The sequence below is a fragment of the Papilio xuthus genome, unplaced genomic scaffold (genome assembly GCF_000836235.2).
Source record: "Papilio xuthus unplaced genomic scaffold, Pxut_1.1 DF825783.1, whole genome shotgun sequence".
In the NCBI taxonomy this organism is placed as follows: domain Eukaryota; kingdom Metazoa; phylum Arthropoda; class Insecta; order Lepidoptera; family Papilionidae; genus Papilio; species Papilio xuthus.
Window position 1 is genome coordinate 239,425 of NW_013532866.1, and position 25,682 is coordinate 265,106.

At 32.9% G+C, this 25,682-nt stretch overlaps 1 protein-coding gene across 1 annotated transcript; it reads right to left on the reverse strand.

Moving 5' to 3' along the window:
• Positions 1–3,741: 3,741 nt before the first annotated feature.
• LOC106125810 (mechanosensory transduction mediator stumble) lies at positions 3,742–25,682 on the reverse strand. Its single transcript, XM_013323184.1, has 10 exons — positions 24,984–25,682; positions 12,356–12,495; positions 9,895–12,280; positions 7,989–8,349; positions 7,172–7,392; positions 6,903–7,029; positions 5,469–5,595; positions 5,258–5,338; positions 5,001–5,114; positions 3,742–4,818 (listed from the first exon to the last, which is right to left on the reverse strand). The coding sequence occupies exons 1-10, from the start codon at positions 25,655–25,657 to the stop codon at positions 4,733–4,735; spliced, it is 4,317 nt and encodes a 1,438-aa protein (XP_013178638.1). The 5' UTR covers positions 25,658–25,682; the 3' UTR covers positions 3,742–4,732.

Here is a 25,682-nt window from a genome sequence, read left to right on the forward strand (position 1 = left end):
CCTTACTGTTGTGAGACAGATAATACTCAGTTGTTTCCTATGATATAATTAAAAATATTATTTTTCGATTTAGAATATACGATATGATAATTTAAGATGTATTTAGTAACGGCTGTGCTTTCCTTAATGTTGAAAAAATACTACAAAATCTAATCTAACATCAACTTTCGGCTATGTTTTTGGACGAGGAGTTCCTACAATTTTGCAGTATTTAAAAATCCGATGTTAGGTTGTAAGTTTTATGGCTGAATATAAAAATCGGTTTAATATAATGGCGCGGCTTTGGCGGTTATTGTTAGGTTTACCAAAGAGTTTCAAACAAACCTCTTTTATACTAGAAAATGACGATGAGTGATTAAGTACAATTTGCCATAGATAATTTTTATCTTCACTTGCGAGTTTTATTTTTTTACATCATATCGCGGTTATATTTTTTTAGTAAATGTAAATATTTAAAACGATAATTTTTAATTTAAATTTTTATATTTATATGTTATTTAATTTATTAGAATTCTTGCCTCTTACAGTGTGAAGATAAAATGGTATATTTTTATGTACATAATATAACTGGCATAATTCAAACTGATATCACAATGACAAATAAAAAAAAACAAAATATTTTTTTAAATAAGTTAAAGGCATTACAGTTATAATGCCAACAATTTTCTTTCAACAGTATTGCTAGATACAATAGTTGTTTTTTCTAACATATTTGTACCACAATTTGAACAGATTGATGAACAAACAGATCATCAATTAATTCTTATTTTAAAATTTAAACGTCAAACAATTTTTTTAATATTCTGTAGAAACGGAACTTTTATGTTCACTTTACAGCGCCCTCTATTGATATTTCCAAGCTTTAATTTCACGTAAAGGAACGTAAAAGGCTTTGCAATTGGTTATATGTTGGTGCTTGAACTCTGTGCAATACTGAACAACATCGATTTCAAACAAATGTACATATAAGTTAATAATTGCATATAAACGCTTCATTTTATATGTACTCATATTACTTGATAAATTTCCGGGGAAATTAATATTTTTCCTACATGACTAAAAAACTATTTGTGTTTTAATCGCGAGAAACTTCATATGTACTGTATATACAGTAATTTCTTTTGAAATATTTTTTTTAAAATAAACTTATGAATTTTGACTGAAAACTGTAGTTTGTAAAGTTGGTATGACTTAAACTTAAAAATCATATATACTTATGTAACGTGTTATTCAGTATACGTATAATATATAATATATCTGTATGTCTTTTTATGCATAATATATCTTTTATCGACATATTTATTTCATTTGAGTTAGAAAAAAATTTGATAACATTGAAAAGTAAACGTCGATAACATATTTGACTGTTTAATTTATCATATAGGTATAAATTACGAAATGCATTATTACTATGAATCTTTTTGTCACTTTTGTATTTATGGATTTAGGAAATTGCTATAATTTTATTAACTAAAAATAATTGGCTATTAAATATTTACTTACGACCAGAAATTATCAATTTTTTTTATTTATTGATTTAATTTCAGACGTAATTTGACTCAGATGTTAAATATTTCATAGACTATCTGTATTTTACTTTTTAATTTATATCTGGCTGAAATGTTTAAAGTCAAAAGTGTATAATATAGTTTTTTTTTTTAATTTTCTCCAAATAAATAGGTAAATGGGATCTCAGCAATGCTTTTTGTAATTTTCAGCTTATCAATAAATATTGTAGATATATTTTATTATAGAATAATTCCAGTGATCTGATATGTGTTAACATATATTGTTATTTCTTACAATCTCTTTGAAAAAATAGAGACAAAAATACACACACACAACTCAAGTATGTAACCCAGAGGGGTAAACAGACACCACGGACCTTGTCGTGGCTAAACGAATCTAATCAAGTCACTTTTCGTTGTCGCGGAAGACGAAACGTGACTTGTCATCGTCTTTTTCCCCCAGAAACTTACACATATGTTGGTATAAGAGAACAATATGTTTATTGATACATATCAGCAGTGGAAACTCAGTTACACTTCCCGTAGTTGCACTATTTTATGTCTGAACAATTCTTCCATATAATAAGTAAATAATCTCCAAAACTTAGACTTTTCGTGTGAACATTTCCTCTACAAACTTTTCCTTGCTCTATTTTGGTATGTTATGATGAAAATTTAGGATATCGTATACAAGAAAACTCAGTTTGTAATTAATTAGTATAGATTCTCGTTAACACGTTGAATGCCGCCCAATTTTATGTGTAAAATCGTAGCATTGAACGTGTTAAAACTGTATAACTTTGTCTTCTGTAATTATTATAATATACCAAAATAATAAAGTGAAAAAACACTCTTAGACCTTAGAATTTCGAGCACAAACAATACAATATTGGCAATTTAACTTAAATATCTTGGTACAAGAACTTTTATATAACAGACTTGTTTCAGATTAAAAATATTTAAATAATGTTTAAAAATCACAAAACCTCAGTAGGTTTGGTTTAATTCGATTAATTTATAAATTATAAATAAATTTCTGTAAAAATGAGTCTGTGTTCTAAAAAAAAATCAATAAAAACACCGTTCAATTGAAACAAGATTTGTTTTGAAACAACACCGAGTAATGTTTGTCTGTCACTTGAGGTCAGCCTGACCTCCTCTACTCCTCTAATCTATTTATTGTAATTATAACGACAAACGTAATAAAATAAACGAGATATTGTAAAATATTGTAGTTTTATTTATACTAACACTAGCAGTTGCCTGCGACTTCTGACGTACGGAATTAAAAAAAATCTAATTATAAATTTAGGTTATGTCACCCGGGGATAGTGTAGCTTCTCAACCGTGATTTTAAATCGGTTCAGTAGTTTACAAGTAATTCAATCTCTCTCTCTTAAGGTGGCTCTCCATTTAATGAAGGTTGGCAGTCAGCTCAGTGAACTTTCGCCGTACTTGTGCCAAGCGAAATAAATGTTCCACGATAGAGTTCCAATATTCGTCTATTCCTTGACATTTCCCAACTACGATTTCAAAGTAATTCAATGCAAATAAACAAATCTTTCCTCTTTATAATATTAGTATAGATGTATAATATAAAAGAAACTCTTCGATAAGTCTTTAATTTTTATAATTAACTGTAATTACGTAGTATATGAACATAATATAAGTTGTGTTATTTTATATTAATTTCGATATTATTCTCACATTGTTTAACAGATTTTTTTAATTACCAAATATCATAAAGAAATGTTAATTAGAAATATTTTTATCATCTGTGTTATTAAAACTAAATATAACATTTTTTAGATTTAATCTTTAATAATTAATAATATTTAACAAAACATTTAATAGTGATTATTGCAGTTATTTTGGTCAATAAAACTGTTTCTTTTTTAATTTTTTTAAAGTAAAAGAAATTACACTACTTTTTTTATTTACATCTTCGTTTGAAATCATTTTAAAAAAACATGAGATTCTGTTTCTTAATATTTAATATGAAGACAATATTTTTATCACATATCAAAAGTAATTATTCTAATTAAATAAATGATCCAATTATTTATTTTTTGTAATTTTCATCTGGCAACACTACGATACATTTTTAAAATATTTTAAGCCAATTAGTTAGGGCCATAAAAACAGTTCTATAACACTTAAAAACTGAACAAAATTATTAATGATATATTTAAAATAGATTTATTTGATTTACAAAATAATATTTATTGCTGTTTAAATATACATATTGATAGATGTAAAAAATGTTCTACTATCTACTAATTTAAAAAGACCAAAAAGGTCAGAAAGTTGTGGAAGCTTGGAACAATCCATTACTTTAAAAAGTTAATTTCTGACCAGCAGATAATAATTCTAAACTACCAAATTCATTTACAGTTGATTTCCATTGCCGATACATTGGAGCAACGACATTGCTTATTTTTTTTAACTCTTTTATAAATATGAGAACCAACGGTAACACTTGTATCGTTTGAAAAACTTTTAATTATTTACATTTCTACGTATAATTTAAAAATTTAAGATAAAATCGATTTAACATTTTCTTTTGAATCCATATTTTTTTTCTTACAATTATTTCAATGTCTTTAATAAATTCAGACAACACGTTTTCTTTTGTTGTAGAAACAACAGGAAGGTTATGTTGTACGTTTCAAATAAGAATGTGTCTGTAGCCTGAACCGGTCGAAAATCGCGAGAAAATTACATATTTTTGGAGTCTAGATTTAAAAAACAAAGTAACATTATTTTAAAATATTTGTAATACTGATAACGCAATTTATTCCAATTCCAGTTCAGATTCTCATTCGGAACACAAAATACTAATTAATATTACAAAGTAATTCGTTAAATATTTCATTCGACATGACTTGTTGCGTTTAAATTACGTATTCAAAGGTATCCAGTTATTATTTACAATACATTAATCTTTAGTAAAAACATTTATATCATAGTAAGCTTTAAGCTCATATTGTTTTAATAGAGTTCACATACATTTACAATATCTTACTTCGACTTTCATCATTCCTTACTTACTGCTTGCAACAATTTTAAACATCAGAACGATCACTTTCCATCTCTCTTTTTTTTGAAAAATAGATATAACAATAATGTTATACAAATGTCACGATATTTGACTGTCGCGGTTCGAGTTTGACATGTGATTTTGGCGCGCTGTCAGCTGTCAGCTGTCAGCTGTCAGACTGTGTCTATGCGCGCGTGTGGTTGTTGGCGGTGACGGGCGGCGCCTCCGCCTCCTCCAGCGCGGCCTCCGCTTTCAATTTACGATATTTACCTACAAATAATACAATAGAAAAGTTTAATTGCTAACTAAAATTTAAATCACCTTCACTTCTAGAAAGAGGGAATCCTAGTAGTGGTAAAAAACAAATATGTCCAGAGACTTATTATTCTGTCTATGGTCATAAAACTCGAAAATAAAAAAAAGGTTAGATAAAAAGATTTTGTGGTACTGACGCGATATCCGCACCATGATGGTGCCCCACCAGACTGACCAGCCCCAGCCCACCAGACAGAACAGCACCGTGAACAGCTGCCCGCATCCCACCACCACGTTGATCACAAAGGAACCTGCAGACATACACACAACAATCAAAATATGAGCAGAATTAACTTTATGATGTTTTTACAAAACTATAATATAATATTCTGATATTTGCTTTTTGACACCTTTTTCCTTACTTAGAGAAATGTGAAATAATTTGTAAACTCACCAATCCTGTGTCTCGGGCTGTCGTGTATCCCGAACCTCGGGATCCCGAAACACAAACAGAACAGTCCGCTGAATATTGTGCCTGAAACATTAGACATTATTTGTTCATATCCTTTTAATAAGCTTAAGTCAAAACAAAAATCTGGAATCTGCGACCATATCTGAAAATTTACATCGTGTTACCATGTACTAATTATTTCAAGTGAGCTCACCAAGTCCAGGCACCACAATGTTACAGAGTAGGCAGAAGTAGGCGAGCGGCGCCGGCAGTACGGGTATAGCGCCTCGCATCACACTTGTGTGCTCCACCAGGCTCGCGTCTAGCTTCGTGCGCGTGTCCTGCGACACATCATCATAAAAACATCAGTATACGTCTCCACTGAGGGGCTCAGAACATACCCTGAGTCAGAGGTGACGAGGACATAGTCAACCACGTTGTCCCACTGCGGTTTGCATATTGATGTTTTCCTTCACCATAAGAACGTCATAAGTCTAAGGATGCAACGTATGTGTGATGTAAATAAAAGTGCAAGATGCAACGGAATTCTTTACCTCAACATTACCATCAAATTCAACACGTCGTTTATTTAAATCACTGGACACTATTATTGTTACATGTTGAGATTGTTGAGGAGATGGTGGAGCTAAAGACACAGACATGTCTAAAATATCTTATTTAGTTGTTAAAGAATTTTTTTTATACTTTAATGTATAAAATAGAAGGAACAGAAAGAACTGATACAGACAACGTCGATGATACAAATGCAGTATTTCGAATTGAATAACAACAACAGTCCTTTTATTTTGATGAAATATCGATTTGTTGGTGGCCATTGTAATGTGACCTTGGCTTTTAACAATTTGTTGTTTGGTTAATTTTATAAATTTGTTTCGTGGTAATGTTTAGAGATGATAATCTTGCTCAAAGAAAACTTTCTCACGCGACATGCTCGATGTAATATTGACATTTTAGTTATATTATCGTGTTTGTGGTTAGCAGCCGCTGTTTTTAAATCTCAGACGAAAAGTCTAATTAAATTTAATTCTATTGTAGTTAATATACGAAATTATAAGAAAATTAATAACAAGAAAGCTAATTAATTTATTTATATTTAGTTACTTTAAAAGCCTCTCTTTACATCGATAAATGGTTCAATGTAACATCCGATTAATTTGATGACGATGCGTAAAATATATCGAATAACACCTTCAATAGAAAATTTAGTCCAGTACTATACATACTTCATGATGAATGACTGCGAAAGTTATCAGACAAATTACTTTTTAAACTATACCATGAAAGAACCTAATTGTACGTTAGTTTTGACCTCTAATATTTGCTTAGTTCCGATGAGATGTGACTCAGTTTGCCTGAAGGACTTTTTTTGAAGGGCTAATGACGCACTGGTCATTTGGAACTGGTTCATAGTGATACGATATTGTATGGAATAGGGTCGTTTTAACTAAACATATGAGCCGCAACATGTTTGTAGATTGCAATTAGATAATTTAGTTACTTTGGATTATTTTAACTTTTACTGCCCTACCTAACCAGCTCTTAGAAGTCGTTTAGGTTACTTTGAGAGTCCCTGGCCTAGATTCCTCACTTCAGAGACTTCGTAGTATAATATCAAGTGTATACTTACTTCAGGAGGCAGTGTAGGAGAAAGGCTCTTATTCTTAGAGAAGACGCTCGCCCGCGGGCTGGAGGCTGGCTCCGACTTGCGCCGGCACGCGCCCCGCATCCACCGACATAGTGCCAAGTTGCAGCATCTGGTGTACCATACATTCATTATTCATAACTTAAAATATTAAAAACAAAACAACTTTTTATACATAAACAATAATAAGGTCGGGTCCCGTCTTATAGGAGTCAGTTTTGAATACAAGTTTTAAGAAGAAAAAAGCCACTTACGTATTAGGCGTGCTATCACTGAGTATGCTGTCCCTTCTTTCGACGTCCTTCCTCTTGCGGCCGCAGCAGCCGACCTCGTTGACAACGGGCGGCGTTGTTTCCGCGGCGACGACGCGGCGTGGTGCCGACGAGTCACCGACGCGCCGCCTGCAGCAGCCGCAGAGCACGTCGCGGAGTTTTCGCTTGTGTTTCGTTTCGCTTTCGAATTCTATAGTTGCCGCCTGTTGGGGACACAGACAGATTAGTGTTTATTTTATCGATAGGAAGGAACGGTAATGGAACAATTAGCAAGTCTCATCAATAGAGTCTTATTTTACCGTCTAATACTTTACATTAATTATTTTAAATAATGAGTTTAAATATATTATGTATTTAAAGTTTAGTTTTAAAACCCCACATTTCAATAGCAATTTGAAATGTAACATTTGTCACGGAAAAGCCTTGATCCCAATCAAAGTAGCGGTCACAAGTCGTCGTTTATTTTCCTTACTCTATAATCAGCTTAACATAACACGAAATGTAAAAGAAATGTCTACTTACAACAGAAAACATATAGAATATTAAAACGATTTTCCATGTTATTTTTTAACCCGTGAAAAAAATATTATTACTTCATTGTTATTGAATATTCGTAAAACACGCAAAACTTCGCATTTAAATTTTTTAACCAGATTTTAAATGGTTCTAAGGCCTTGGCTAACTTTTTATTGCATTTATGATGACTTAGGCGTCAGTCAAATAGGTCGCTCGACTAACCTATTTAATACAACTAAATCTTTATTCAAATCAACATTTATAAAATAATTATAAAACTTACTTTACCAGCTCCAACTTCCGCGACAACCTTTTGTTTTTCCGCGTCTTTCTTTTTGAAACAATTCAATTTACTTAACATTCCTTTCTTTTCTTTCATTTCCACTTCATCTTCTTTTTCTTTTGATTCTCTTCCTTCGTCTTTTGTTTCTTCTTTTGGTTCCGATGTTTCTCTTTCGTCATCTTTCGGTTTTATGCAACAAGGGCAACATTTCGTTTTACATTTTCCCATCAATCTCGAGCAGATGTTTGGTTTTTTCTCGACTGGTGTGTTTTCTTTGCTGTCATCAGGAGTCTGCATTTCTTGTTTGTTTTGACGGGATCTCGGAGGAGGTTTGGGTGTTGTACTTGTGCTTTGTGGGAAACTGAAAGTCGGGGAAGAAAGTTTTTACTATCTTTTTGGACAAAACTTAAAGATGCATTTGTATTAAAGCTATTTAAAAATGGTGCTTATTATTTGTTGAAGATAAAATTTTACCTTAGAAGCGATGATTCTCCAGGATAACTAAAAATTAATAGTACGATAATACAAACAATTTTAACTCAATATGAGAAGATTAATTTCACTTTTTAAAAAATCCGAATTCCTTATAAACAATTCTTAGTAAAATAAAGCTTGCGTATTTTTTAATACAAAAATTACCCGTTAGATATTCCGTACCGCTTCGGCAAAAGTTCATTTGGTAATATGTACACTGTTCTATTGTGAAGCATTTTTTAAAAAAAAATTATATTAATTTTTATAATAATTATCACCAAAAATAACGTAACATTTTTAATTTTGACATTTGTATTTTACATTTTCGCGCCATGCTATTTCAAAATGGCGGACGCGCGGCTAAGACGACGCGTCACGTTCGACTGGCGTGAACTAATTTCTTAAGGGTGAAATTTCTTAAGGGCTGTTTCGAGTTCGTACAATTTTACGCATTCATTTGTACACTAAAGTATTCCAATGGCGCGAAACTTGCCTTTTTTGTGGATATTATTTTCTTTTGTATACAGTTTGTCAATGAAATGATTTCTTTTCATAATTTTAATAGACTTGTACTAATCACTAATTTTAGAATTTATAAAGTTTTTTTTTTATTTCAACTATTAATAATTGTAAACTGTAATGTGATTATTACTTATTTTAATTCGCTCCTGACTCACAATATTTGTTAATTATCCTAATTACATTAATTAAACCATGCTAGGTTAGATGTAATAAGTCAGGAGATTGGAACTCTTCTCTAGTATAAATCAAATTGTACGACTCATGTACCGCGCAGTCCGTTAGGGCTGGCAACATTTAATAGGCTAATAGTGTACGCAACGGAAATTAAAAAGATAGCTGTTAACTTTACGAGAAAATTGTATCTACAGGCCGTGCAAGGTCGTTGATCTTTTTATAGAAAATTGATGGAATTATTGTTTAGCTTAAGTTAGACAGTCTAACCAGTACTAGATATGAATACGAATTTGATGGAGAGGTTAAGAATTCAAGAGCAAAACGGTTTAACAAAATTTGTTCTCTAGCATTTTGTGTTGCTAGATTTGAGGATCACAATATATGTAACATTACTAAATTTATTTTAGTGATAAATTTTTTTTAACTATTTCAATATTGCGAATATATTAGTATTGTGAATTAAAGTTATTCATATTTACAAGTCGTGTGTGACAACCCTAATATCGTATGCTAATAAGGTGATGGTCACGCGACGCGGTCAGCGCGGGGTCTGACGCCAGGACGCGGCTGACCAAAGTTATTTACTACAAACTATTGATTGTGCGAGTATCAACTTACTGCTGCATTTATTGTCGGTTAAGTGTAGATTTACTACTTAACAACTTTGAGTGCAGTATAAGCAAATCGAAGTGGTACTGGCCACTAAGTATTAGATAATTTTTAGTTTTAAACTTACCCGCCATTACTTGTTGATTTATCGGAGACGCTGCCATCAGCTGCCTGTTTCTCTATTTTGATCTTCTCTACTCCTGGCGTTGAGTCATTCGAGCTCTGTACTTCCACTTCTGCGTCTCCTTTCACTAATGTCTCCGTCATTTTAACTACATCTGTTTTTTTATTGTAATGTTTATTCTTTGCATTTACAACGGTGACTATTGGCTCGATGTTTTCTTTCATAGTTTCTTTCTGCTTTTCAATATCATGTTTAGGTTCTTCAATCGGTGTTATTATGCTATCAACAATTTTTGTAGCTTCCGAGCGCATTTGTGCAGTTACTGTTTCACTTGTTTTTTCTATTTGATCTTTCATTTTATTTAAATTGTCCTCGGCTTCTACTTTCGCATCATGTATGTCAGATTTTGTTCTGTCTGCGACATTTTTGAACGTTTGTTTCGTGTCTACAAACTTCTCTTCAATTTTTTTTGTCTGCGCTAGAATATTTTCTGTGGATATTTCCGGTTCCTTAAGTATGGAGTCGATTTTTTCTTTTACACGTTCAACTTGAGGATTATTATACGGTGGTTGTAATAATTTCAGTTTAATATTGTCATCGCCATATAAAACTTTTGTAGGTTTTGGTGGTTTTTTGTCGTCGTGTTTTCCGTTTTTTTCTTCTTTAGGAGCTACAGGTTCTTTATCTTTAGTCCCGGTTAGATCTTTCAGAGTTACATTGTGTTTGGTTGTTGAATCATCTTTTACTACGGATTCATCTTTATCTTCCTTAAGAGAGTCCTTCGAACCTAATCTTTCAAAAATACCTTTTTCCCGGGCCTTTTCCAACGCGACTGGTAGTTGGTTGGTCACAGTAGTTACAACTTCCAATGGTTGGGCAGTAATTGCTGCGGTTGTCATAGAAACCACATTTTTCTTTGTTAATATAACTATGTCTCCTTTCTCGTTCGTAATTTTGTCGTATTGAGTTTCATTATCTTGTTTAGCTGTTTCTTCATCATCCTTAGCACCGTCTTCAGTTGAACTTATTTCTTTATTTGTAGTGACGTTGTCTTGTTTAACTTTTGATATCTCCGACGATTTATCTATGGTAGTTTTCTTAACACCTACTTGATTCATTTTGCTCGTAGATTTGGATTTCTCGTTTAGATCATTCTTTTTGTCTTTATTTTTAACTAGTGGTGGTTTTTCATTAATGTTTTTAGTACTTGATGTTCGGGTCAGGCTTTTCACGCTGCTAGTTCTACTCATCGGTTTTTTGACGTCCGTTTTGTTACCGACGTTAGAATTTTGTGCAGATTTTGTACTCGGTGCTCTCGCAGCTACTTTAGTGCCAGTGATAACTTTACCATTGACCTTCTTTTCGGGACTTGGATCTCTGCTAGCAGTCCTGCTGGTTTGTCTAGAAGTTATTCTAGATGTAGCAGGTGTGGTGCCGCCAGTTTTTACTGATTTCCTTGCTGTAGGTGTAGGTTTTGGAGCAGTTTTAGCAGAGCTTGCTTTAGGATCGTCAATAGGACTTTTATTAGGAGTGCCAACTATCGGCGAAAGTCGTTTAGTACTAATTGCTCGATTTGACGGAGGGGGGCCTCCTTTGCCAGGTGATATGGGAGGTTTGCTGTGGACGACACCTGGAGAAATATCTAAAAACTCTGCGCTTTGACTGATAGCACGTTTATCGTGTACTTGACTTCCAATTTTGATGGTTTCATGAATACTACTAGTACTATTAGATATAAATCGTTGATTTTTATTTAAATTATTTTCGAAGGGTCGTCTATAATTTATAAAATTTCGTGAATTTCTTGTCGGTGACACTGAATTCTGCCTTTTGGGTATTTTAGAGTTTTTGGGTGAGTTATCGTTTGATTGTGTTTGAGTTTTAGAAAGGGAACTTAGTCTAGATCTATGTGTGGCAGGTTTCGTTTTGGTCCCTGTAGTTTTAGCTGTTTCCTTTTTACTTGCAGGTAAGTTATCATTCTTCATTGTCGACGGTGAGTTTGATCTTGACTTGAGATTTATTTTGTTAGGCGAACTGCTTCTGGAATTGGCTCTAGATCCTACTCTACTTCTACTTGTAGGTTTGTCTAACAACCCCATTTCCTTTAGCAATGCTTCTTCCTCTTGTTGCCTTTTGATTTCAGCTTCAGCTTCGTGCTTTTCTCTATTTAATTCGCTTAATTCTTTTACTTCTTCCATGTTCGCTTTTAGAAAGTTTCTCGGGGAGCGAGGTCTACTTAGAATGGTGGGAGGAGGTATGGTGGCCACTTGGGCCATTTTGGGATTGGATTGTGAGCTGGTTCGTTTTCTTGATGGTGAGCAGGATCTGGAGTTGGCCGCTGAGGTTTTTGGAGTTGTATGTCGAGAAGTTTCTTCCCGGAAACCCCGCCCTATGGTAAAATGTAAAGGTTGGTTTAAATTTAAATATTTAACATTTTAAATGGTGTGGTTAAATAATAGGGCACCTTTGAAGGGTGATACCCTGCCGGTTCCGTGGCGGATGTCCAAGGGCAGTGACCTTGGACTCGTTGGTCGCGAAGGGTCCGGTGGTTCTGCAAGGATGGCGAAGGATTTTTCTTTTTTTCTCTTGCTTGTTGGCACAGCTCTATAAGAGTTAAAAAATATTAGTCTGCTTAGTAGCGCTATCCTAAAGATTTAACGACATTACTAAAATGTTTCATTCTTGTCTTTGATTTCTTTAATAATTAAAATATTTTTATCGGACTAATTTTTACGTATTTTATGGTAATGTTATGGTTTATTGACTTTATAGAAGTATATTTCATATTAACATAGTCGATGAAAAGCTGTAAAATAAAAAAAAAATTGGCCTGCCTCTGCCGCGGCCTTGTCTGTCCAAGGCTAGTGTAAGCTTGAACGGTGTTCTTTAAGTATCGAAACGAAGCGTTGCGAAGCTATTTTATTTAACTGTTTCATTCGAAAATATATTGGTATTTATAGAATTGTTACATCTCAGTTCTCATGTTGCATGTCTGTAGGTATGTAATTATCTATCGCCGGTGACACACCTTCAGCTAACTGATCAGTCCAACTCTTCAGTTTAAAGTGTTTAGCCGGCTTAGTAAAAATAACAAGTGAGTTACAACTCATCGTAAGGTTTCTATACAGCCCGCGTCCTCTAGCCCCTGACTGTAGAGTAATAAATAACTAAAGAAATTGGAACTCGCGTTACAAGGATCTAAGCCGTCCTTGAATCACTAAATAATGCATACACGGTAACAAAATGTTACACTGTTTAATATTCATTCGTATAATAATTCGCTTCGGCACAAAGAAACGTTTAAGGCGACTTTTAATTTCGTATTCGACCTTAATACAGCCCACAGAGTAACTCGCGGTAGAGGGAACATGCTTACCACACTACTAAAATGTACTACACAGATTTAAATATAACACCAAAAGTGCTTTATGTAGATTTTTTCTAATACATCATAAAACCCAAACAAGTGTTCCAAATAAGTGAATTTCTCTACTGAATATGTGTACTATATAACAGGGTCGACTGTCCTAACCTTATAGGGTGCCCGGGTTTAAAAAGTATTATTTAGCTGGCGCCACCAGGACACGGCGATCAGACGCCCCGGTCCCCTAACAAACACCCTGTATTAAAAAGTGTGTGCTACTTGTACATAATGACTAGCAAGTGACCGTAGAGCGATGTGTTATATATAACATTGTTGCTAGTAAATGATGTGTTTGTAGATGTATAAATATACGTAACAGCTTGCAGCGGCCATCATCCATGGTCCGATGTGCGCGGGAACTTTCGCTCGCCACGCACTGCTACAGTTCGCTTTATTGTCGTGTAAGTTATAAGCGTAAGCGGGTGAATATTGATAGAAAAACGCGTTTTCTATAAAGTTGAACTTGAAATTCATACTTTTTTATACAAAATATAACTTTATAATACCTGGTTTGTGCATAAATATAAACTTTATGTCTATATTATGTTCTATTTAGGTAAGTTATTTTTGTCATGATATATAGGAGGGAGAGACTGATTTAAGAAAGTGTTAATTTGTGAAATCCGTAGTTGTTACATCTGTTTTTAAATCATAAGTCAATACGCTATTAATGTTTATTTACTGTAAATTCATGAAAATCCTATTTAATATCTGTCAAGGTAAAAACATTCACCAGTTTACAACCCACATAACAAATGAAGACGGTATGCATTTGTGCAATTGATTTTCCCACATTTAAAGACGATACACAACCCGCCGAACCTTGTCAATTAGCCCACACGTACTCACGCACTATGACTAACTACAAGGTTAATTACACACCACGCAAATTACTCGTCCAGTCGTGTCGCTCACGTGTCGTACGATTGTAAACAGTCATTAATTATGCAACAATAATACATATTGAGTATAAAGATGTCTATGAGATATTATTTAGAAGTAGTAATTAATGTTAAGACAACTAATAGTGAAAACTCAAGAAATTGTCGATAGTTTGCTTGCTCTAGGAAACTGTGTTCCACTTTAGAATAGAAATTACGTTTAAGAGGATGTAGAAAATTATTCCCTCATCAAGAAATGCGACGCTATAAAATAAGACAGTTCTAAATTTTATTAGCTCACATCATAACCGCATAGATTGTAATAAATTAAATTGAATTATTAAAAGTGAAAATGTGAAATTTAAGCATGAAAGTAGACGCACACGTCTTATCATTATTAACTTATCTTGGGTTTCTGAGATCCAAATCTCTTTATGAAACATGTCGTCATCCCTGACATTTGTTTTAAACAATCACATATGTTTTAAACGGAGATTTTGGACTCATAGACCCATGGTTAGTCCCATTCTGGATTGGACTGGTGAAAAATACATACAGATGTATCGAGAACCTGCATTACAGATTTTATTTTAGAGTAAAAAGAGATTTTATAAAAGGCACATTAAAGAAATGGAAACTAGATGGCGCTGTAACAAATCGCAATGACATCTGTCTTAAATTAACCTAAAAAATAAACAGAACGAGATAATGAATTAGAAAACTTACGAAATAGGAAACATCGCTTGAACAAAACGCATGCAAATCGGTAATGTAGTAGATAATGATCATACGCTCACGCTGCTTGAAGATTGCAACATGTTTGTTCCTTACAGAACAATGGAGACGATGTGGGTAGCATCGGAAGGTAAAGCAAGTGAGCTAATATAATGAGAAAGTAATTAAACTACACACAACTTACAGTCGGTTTCTGACACCAATATCTCTGTACAAAACATATCGTCGTCCTTGTCACTTTGACAAAACAGAGATCAAAGAGTATAATAAGTATACTATAGAAAGAGGGGCAACTCGCACGAAGTCGTGGATCCACGGCGATTGTGGCGCTCCATGCGTATAATCGCTGAACTAATTTTTTTTTTTTTGGTACCTATATACGTAGGCACGCATATTTAGCTCACTATAATAATAACTGATAAGTGGGAATCTAATTTATGAAATTAAAATTGACATTAAATCAATGTTCAAAAATAATATACCCACTTATCAGTTATTATTATAGTGAGCCGATATCAAGTAGCCTTCTATGAAATACCTCTATTAAAATGATCCTATTATTATTGGGGAAATAAAAACAAAATATTTTTATATTTTTGTACATTATTTATTATATTTCTACATAACTTAATTTTAAATCTATGCAAGTACATATACATCAATGACTTTCAAGATATCAGCTCAATATTTTAATTTTTAATATATATTTGAAAATTACATTTACGGTAATAAATAGTATAGCGCGGTCACAAAAAAATGCATACCCTGTAATTAAAACCAACCCCCAAAATATTTTCAGTCACATGCAAGCTGGCAACTGGCAATTTGTAGTTATTTGCGAGTTTAAACACTCTGAACATATTCTCTTACAACATAGGCAAGCAGATTTTTCTTTACAATAAAAAATTACAAATAAAAAAATATATTTTTTACATATACACACATGGACCCACCTACTAATTTCAGACACATCAGTTTATGGCTCTATAATTCCAGTGATTGGCACACATTTTCTGAACTTCACTGACCTTCTCTCAGGAAGGGGGAAACCGTGTATATGTGCACCTACAACAAACAAACAGAATGTGATTTCCTGTCAAGTATAGGAACTGATATGTAAAATGTATTAGAAGTAGGGCACTATTCAATATGATAACCGGAAAGTATAAATCACTGTGGTGCTAAAAACTACACCAAAATACGAAAATATTTAAATGTTTAAATGAGTCTGACGTATGGGAATAACATGAAAATTTTTATTGAATTGTAACTTACCATAATCAGTCCATCTAAAACACAGTTGCATACAGCGTCGTTTTTCACGAAAACACATTTTAATTAAAAACAAAATGAATGAAACAACATTGAACTAAGAATACAAGAACAGAAATAGAAATACGAAAAAAACGTAGCGGTTTGATGACACATGAATGTCTCGATGACACAAACTTAGCCATGAGATGAAATGATGTTTACCATTATATAAAAGGTGGCGCCACTTTCCATACAAACCGTCCTTCTTCTAAGTTTCCACCCCCTGACAGAGATCACAATATGTTTTAACCCGAAGAAATTTTTTGTAGCAATAACAACTGTTTTTTTTAGTAAAGTCATACTTACGTAATTTTCTCTAAACTACTTCAGTAGATTTTTTTAATTAGTTGTTCGTCACACTGGACACCATCGAATTAAGGATTAAACGAGGATTTCGATCTCACTCGTTAATCCAGGCTAAATTTAGGCTATCCTTTCAATGTCGCTTTAACTGATTTGCTTCATTTTAGATTCAATCGAGATATTTTTGTGCTAAACTGATTATTCAAACCATTTAAAATCATAAAAATAAATATTCTACAAATTTTAACAAACAAAAGAAAACAACACCCTGTATCCACATAACATAATACAAAACAAGTCTTTGATGCAAACGATATCAGCAGAAACAATAAACTCTCTAAGTTCATTCACATGATACAATTCTATCTATACATCTAAATCTGATAATCTGTCTGTACGTAAAGAGTTGGAAGACGCTGGGATCCATCATGAGATCTTCTTTTACACATCTTGTAACTTCGTGTAGGTAAAAAAAGATAATATTTAATTAAAATTAGTAACATAATTCCTCAACGAAGTACAAAGAGTTGGAGATGCTTTGAATATAAATCTTACTGTTATAAATGCGAATGTTTAAATGGTCCAGCACTGCTGAATAGATAAAGAACAGAGCCTTAAAACATATGCAACTAGTGTTCTTTTTATTCCATGCGGAGGGAATCGGTGGCGACAGCTAGTTAAATAATAAATTGAAACCTACACTTACTATAACTAACTAAAATTGCCTGAACATCGCATGCTGCGAGTCCATGACACGTCAATTATTGTCTACGGTCCTTCTAAACGTAGTAATTACTCACACGGTGCAGGCGGTAAAGACAAAACGTCAGCGTATTTCATAGACATGCAAAAAACAACTTTAAACCATAAAAAATTCGAGGCAGTGTTTATTAAGTTCTGGTTTGGTCTCTTTTAGGCACCTTCATATAATAATACAGCCTCTTTAGTGTGAAAGTTACAAACAAAAAGTTTTCATAACTTATGCCTAAATGATTACCCTTTATATGCATTTACGGATGTTTTTAAATTTAAATATTTATATAATTTAAACTATAACGAATGCTCATAAATAAGATAACACATTGAATTGATTATATTATATTTTATTTATCACAAATAAAAACCGTAACGTAACCTGCTTTCCAATTCGCAAAACTTATTCTCAAATAAACAAATATTTAATTACTTGCAAACAATTCAAATACACTAAAAAGAATTTTGATTTTTATTATAAAGCCTCACACAGATTTTTATAAACTGAATGGATATGCTTGGAAATGACATCTTTTGCTTCGGTCCGATTTGAACGCGCTTGGTGATGTTACTTGATAGTTTATAATTTATATTAATTCGAATCCTCACCACCGATATAAACCTCTACCATCAGCGCCAAATGACAAATATCAATTAGGCACAAAATACAACGTCTTATAGCCCGTCCATTTATTTTTATTTTATAGAAGTCGGTGCATTATCATTACTGTTTTTATACATCTTGTTTCAAATTGGTTATCAAAAGGTAACAAACACTATTTTACATATGGCTATTTTAAAGATAAAGTTTTGATGCATTCTTCACGGGTATTGTCTACGTTATTCTTGATCTTATTATTACGTTTTGAATATGCAACTATGGATTAAGAGATAATCCTGTTTTAAAAGACATATATTAAATGAAAATATACTAGAATTAATATTAACCTAGTTAACTCCAACAATATGTGAGTTAGCGAACATAAATTCTATATTTAACCTACTAAACTATATTTTCTCAATAAACATACTAACCCCAGTGACTTTATGTTAATTTTATTAATAAAATATTCATCATATTTATTTAATATTTGCACATCTTTGTTACAAAAAGTTTGCATGTAATGAGTCAAAGGTTACTCGGTTTATATTTGTATTTCACTACGAGACAAGGATATATTTCGATTAGTAACATTTTTTTTTATATGATAAGGTGGCAAACGAGCGAGCGGCAACCTGAAATCGCTGAAAGAGCGAAGTGACCGTTATCCCTAGACATACGCAATGTATATGCATACATTGCCTACCTTTAATCGATGGAGGAGAGGATGCACAGAAAGAAAATACTTTCCCTTTCCATGCATCCTCTCATCCGGAAAGTCCACTTCCACTTCCTGTCCTTTCCTTATAAGAAAAAGGGTGGGAAGGAAAAGAGGACTAAATTAGGCTCCCGGGACACACACTCATCAGACTGTACGCGGAATTGCTTCTACTTCACGCCTGTCTTCTGTGTGGTCGTGGTATTTCATCGGGCGAGTCGGGACAATTCGTGCGAAGAAGTGCAATTAATGACGATGGTGAGTAAATTATTCATTAAATAACAACAAACAAGTTGCGTTAGATCTTTGTTATTAATTAAAAACTGTTTTTTGTAAGAAAATTTAACTCTAACTCTGTGGTCGAGCAAACACTTTTGTGACAAAACTAGGTAGTGACATGAAGTTTGGCCTATTGATTAACCAAAGTTAAACTGTCAAACTCTAGAGAATTCTAGAGTCGCCTCGTTCAATAAATGTAAAATACTCATATAATATCAATCTTCTTATATTTACTACATTTTAAATTATGATATAATTATTATTATAATTATAATTTATATAATTATTATTAATTATTTAACAGTGGTAGAGCCCGCTTTAACATCTTCGCACGAATCGGCCCGGCTCGCCCGGTGAAATACCACGACCACACAGAAGACAGGCGTCAAGTGGAAGCAATTCCGCGTTTCGTCTGATGAGTGTGCGTCCCGGAGGCCAAAATTAGTCCTCTTTCCCTTACCATCCTATTTCTTATAAGGAAAGGATGGGAAGTGGAAGTGGACTTTCCGGATGAGAGGATGCATGGAAAGGGAAAATATTTTCTTTCTGTGCATCCTCTCCTCCGTCGATTAAAGGTAGGCAACGCATATGCAATTGCGTATGTCTATGGGCAACGGTCACTTCGCTATTTCAGCGATTTCAGGTGGCCGCTCGCTCGTTTGTCACCTTGTGATATAAAAAAAAAATGGTACTATTTTCGTACAATGTGACCTAATTGTGATTAATTGGCCATATAATGCACGTTTGGTTCTCGATAGACGATGCCGCGACGCATCGCGACCGTCGCCGTTACGAATTACGGTGACAATATCATAATTATCAGAACTGACGTAAAGTTAGGTTATAAATAAGTCCGTGTATGGCAACCTTCAGTGGAATTATAATAGATTGCACAAGGACATTATTGTTACTGTTTTATTTATTTATTTATAAAACAGTCATTCTAATAAATTGCGAAGAAACGAAAGTTGAACACAATGCATATAGTAATAATTGCCTAAGCGTCGTCTGACGAAAGGATGTAAAGAATCGGTATATACATTTTTTGATAAGTTAATAACTCTTTAGCTTTAATATTATATTATAATAATTACCAAGATTCTTCGGTTATTTATATAGTTATACTCAATTAAAAAAGCTATAAATCTTCTCGCTCTAGTTCATGATAAAAATATTGCATCAATATTATTTCCTGTCTCTATCATACTTTTATTATTTAAAATGCGGAACATTATTATCTCAAACGTAGATAAAAACATAGTTAATAAATCAATGCATTTAATTGTCATCAAACAATCCAAGAAACCACAGACTGTATCAAAACGGTGACAGACCTAAACAAAAGATGTACAACCTTAGAAATGTTTTTGTCACTTGCACAAGGTTGAAAAAAAAACACCAACAGTACAATGCCACCGACCTTGGTAAGGTTGGCAACATTGAGTTCTGTGGTTTATAGTTTTGATAAACATGAATAACTAAATAAAAAACAATCTTCATGGTCTATGATTCTAATAATGATTTCCGTCGATCGTCTTAAGTTCAACAAATGAGGCAATACCTTTAGACACTAACAAACATCTTAGAAATATATTTTTAAATCGTTGAATTAGTCTAAAAAGCACTAGAATATTTAAGACAGGACATGCCGTTACTAATTAACCTGATCTCTAAAGCCTACTAGGATTTTATAGTGTAGATAATTAAGTTTTAACAAGGCATATCCTGTCTTAGATTACGTGTTCTAACATTTAAATACTAACACAATTCCTCGGACATTTCCAACTTTACGCTGCTTAATGAATGCAACTGGGACAATTAGTAAAGAAGTGGTACTCAAACTTTATGCTGATGACGTCACAAAGGACATTGTCCTCCATTCATTTACAGTAAGTTTCCATTGAGAAAAACTTGCAGTCTCTTATCCTTTTTATTTTCTTTGAAGAAAATACAGTTAAAATGTGTTTCTAACTCACTAATTGATACTTAGGATAATTAACAATTTTTTTAAAGGCAAAGGCACAAAAACAATAAAATTTTCACATATATGACATAAAAATATTTCTAATATGTCAAAAATAATGTTATTATTGAAAAGTTTGACAAGCAGTAGGCAATGTCGCCGTATAAACACGTAACTCAACGTGAAATGTATTCATTATTAGGATTATAATATTTCTACATACTAACTAAGAGATTGATGGCTCTTTCCGTAGTTTTAAACTTCGAAAGGAAACCCTTTGTCTATGAGTAATATGGCGGCAAAAATTCACCTTCAACAGATCATGGATTTTAAAAGTTATAGACAATTTATTGCTTCGTTTATTTCTCTCCTTTTATATGAAAATGCGGGGAACACGTTTCGAATTCATATTAGTACATGTATGAATCACCTGTTTATATAAATTTTACTTAGTTTTGTTTGGTTCGAAGTTGTTTTTATCCCAAATCCTATTTGAGTAGTTGTATTATAAACGAGAAAACCTTTACAGCCTTTTATATCGCGTCAGACCTTACAAGGGTACACGCCTACGAAGCCAAAGTTGGTTTTTGAATTAGCAAATTGACTCCTAACCCATTGTAATAAGGATATGAGATCATCCAATGAAAATTATTTATGTGTATAGCATTGGTAGAAGTTGTTCACCTTTTTATAACATCTAAATAACGGTATAGCAAATGACATAATTATAGACAGACCGTTTATTATCTGTACAGACTATAAAACAAAGTTTTTTTGCAACGAATGCTACCAATAATACAATATTGTATTCATATAATTTCATTTCATTAATATTTAACATAAATGACTAAATGAAGTTTTAATATTTGCCAAAAGTAATCACCATTTTTAAATAATAATCATTTATGACAGATTACTTTTTCGCGCGCAAAACAGCAAAAGGCAAAAGCACTGCCCGCTTTCAGCCAGAGTATAAAACAAATATTTTTGTTTTAATTTTAAACATATTACGTTATAGGAAAATCCCCAGAAACTCAGTGAATTAGGAAATGACTTAGCTAAATTACATTACAAATGTTTTTGCTACTAATTTCAAACATTTGTAAGATTAACGTTGAAAAATATTATATAGTCTATATTTTATGTAGCTACAGAGACCGATTACAAAATCTATGACTATGACACAAAAATAAAACCTCTTTAGCCACTAATAACAATAGAAAACTTTGATGAAGACAGTTAGCTGCCTGAACGAAATAATATGTTCCAGCTGGTGTAAGCGAAAATCCTATATAGCTACCGCATATAAAAGAAAAGCTGAGGTGAGGTATACATCATCTCTTGTTTTATTTCCCTTCTTCACCAAAGCGGTTCTTCCCCGTAGAGTTGTCACGCGCAGCAGTTGTCATACTGTTGTAATGTCACGATGACAGTAGTTGTAACGTCACCGACTTATTGTAACACTGTCCATTGTGGCTCATGATTAATTCACCGGCGACTGGAGCTGAGGTAATTACAATTGTTACGTTACGTAACACAATAACATTATTGTTATGAAATGCATTTATTTTGTTAACATTCAGATTTAAATGTAATACGGTGACGTAAATAATTCGGCAATGATTTAAATTTGCCTTTAATTGATAAATGCCTATTGTTTTTATTAAACAATTTCGAACTACAGTTGTAATAGTACGTTAGAATATACAATAGTTAAGGATGCAGTGCGTTTATTCATAATGTCAAGATAAGTGAATTAAAAAAGTTTATAGTGTAGACAAACCATTCAACACATCTCTAACGCGCCTTTTGATTTTGAATGACAGTTAATCTCCCTATTGTTCGTCCCTGTTAGTTCGAGTTCTCATCACTGCTATAGATCTCTACTATCAGCGCCAGAATGGCGCAAAGCAATAACTACGTCCGCGCGGTATTTAAAATTATAATTAGTAGCCCATGTGTTCTTCCAGACTATGTTCTAAATCTATGCCAAATTTTAGCGAGATCCGTTAAGCCGTTCCGGAGATACCTTCAAACAAACGACTATCCTACCTTTTAAACATTCGCATTTATAAAATTAATAAGATAGTTAGATTTCTATGCAGTTGAAAGCGACATCTATACCAAGTAAATGAATTCAAATGTCTATTTTTAGTTTTCACACTTTCAAATATATGTTGCCATAGATATTTCCTGCCGACACATTCTAAGCGAGTGATTGATGATTCGGATGTTGAATAAAAGGACGAAAAACTCATTAGGAAGTTATTTTTCTTGTCCTTTTGTGAAACTAAATTAGATTTTACGAAAAAAGATGGCAATTTACAATAAAAGCATTTTAAATGTTACGAGATTTTTGTTTACAATTCGTAATAAAGAATAACATAAAGTCAATAGTTAAAACGTAAATAATTATATGTTCGTAATTAAAAAATGTTAAGAAAAACTAAATAACACCGTACAACATATGATAGACAACTAATATCTGCAATTTCCATTTTTTTTTATTATACTTCTGAAATAAACATAGACAAAAAAAAATTAAAAAAAAAACAAAAACAAATGAACATCGTGTAATTTTGAAAATTGTGGTTTACGATTGTTTACGTGGGAGTTATCAAAATATCAAGAGATAAGAAGAGTTGTTTAATTGCGTTGTAAGTGCTCCTACAACCCACACAAATTAAATATACGTTTGTTAAATGAAATAAATACAACAGAATCGGTTTTCTTTAATTAGTATCCTTGTGAATTATGATACTGCTTTTGTTAACTTACATGTCGACTTTTATTAATACAGGATTAAAAAAATAATACATCTAATTGTATCTTACTAATATTAATATAAAAACGAACGTTTGGATAGATAGATCTTTGTTAAAAGATATTTCCAGAACCGCTAAATCTCGTTGAAATTTGGTATAAATGTAAAACGTAGTCTGAATTTTTTTCACTTCTTATCAAATTTTTAATTTCGCACGAACGTAGTCGCGGGCGACAGCTAGTAAAAGGTAATTTCAATATAATTTATTTATAAAAATGAATGTAATAATTTCGTAGTTTGTACATTAAAATATGATTTAGTAACTGTTCAAGAAATTAGAAGTTTTGTAAGATGTTTAATGAAGAAATCGCGGCCTCGACTCGATTTTCTGATCATGATAACAATATTCATGTACAACACGACCTTACTAATGTTTATTATTGTTACAATAAAACTAGCTATTTATTTATAAATTTAAGTTAAAATTTTATAAAACTAACAAGTTCATTATAGCTGTAAGAAGCTCTATAACACTCCGAGGAATACGTATAATATCAAATCAATGATTTTTTTTAAAGTTGCCATTTTTTTTTAAATTCCTTTACCACATTGAGACCTAATTTTAATCCACTTTTTCTTTTCCATCCTTTTCTTATTAGCGAAGGATGGGGAGGGGCAGTGGCATACGAAAGGGAAATGTTTTCTTTCCGTGTGTCCATTCATGTGATTAAATGTAACGTATATGCAATTGCGGATGTCTATGAGCAACGATCGCTTCGCTATTTCGGCGAATCAGATCAAAAAAAACCTATCGCAATCTGTCATAAAACAATGTTGTAATTTATCATATGTGTATTTTATGACAAGTTTAGAATTTAATTGCATTTTAAGCATCAAATGGATAATAAATCCGTTCTCTATATCCATAACTAAAATCCATAGAAATTGCTTAGTTCGTATTATAAGTAAAAGTAAATAACTGAGGTGAAATATAAGACATAGCAGCTAAAGCATTGCATTTAGCCAACAATATGATATGAAACGCTTGATGATTTTTATTATCTTCGTTACACAATCAAAACGAAAAAATAAACACTTTATTTCGAAGCGAGAAAGAACGTTTTTTACCGAAGGATATTTGCCTGTTAAAATTAAAGTTATTATATTAAATTTTGTGTAACATAAGGTAATTATTATTCAAATTAATAATCATTCTTATTCTGTTGATAGAAACACTGATTTGTTAGTTATGAAGTTAGTAAATATTTACTACATAGTGTTGATTATATATACTTATAAAGTATTTAAAAATGTAATTATAATTAGCTAAAATAAAAGAGATTGTATAAAAACTCACGGCAGACTGGCTGGTGGCGACTGCGATGTCACACGATCGGTGGACAACACTTTAAACGCATTGTTAACTTTGTCACTTTTCGCCGCCCTGTCCACCCTCTTCCCGGAACCTGGTGCACTGCGCACTTCGAAACTGTCCGCTATAGTTCTCACTCGATTCTTACTCGGACTCTCAACACTTTGTCTCGATGATAAATCGAAATATCGATCCTGGGCATGGATCAACTGAGTTACAGTGAACGCGGGAGGATCATCTTCGTCGGAAGTTTTAATCGATGTTTTCAAATCGATTTGCGGTCCGAATAAACTGTAATCGAGTGTAATATCTCGATTGAAATATCGATCGTCTTCGATATCTTTGGAGGGTGATGATTTGATAGTTATGTCTAAGTCGGCGAGACGCAGCGAGCGGTCTGAGAACGCGTACGGCGTGTTGGCCAACTCCTCCTCAATACTGTTGTATCTACTTCGGAAGAGTGACGGTGTCTCCCCCCCATCGTACTTTCCGCCGAACAGATCGTATCTACCGAAGCGATTGTTGATCGTGTCGAATTTGGGATCTTTTATCCCGTCTTCGGTCTTCGTCTTGTTTCCGGTCCTGACCGGACTCGATGTCGGACTCATATCTATTCTTAGGATGCCATGTTCGTCTTTGTATTTTAATTTTAGCGCCATTTTTACATTTTTTGCCGTCTTACTG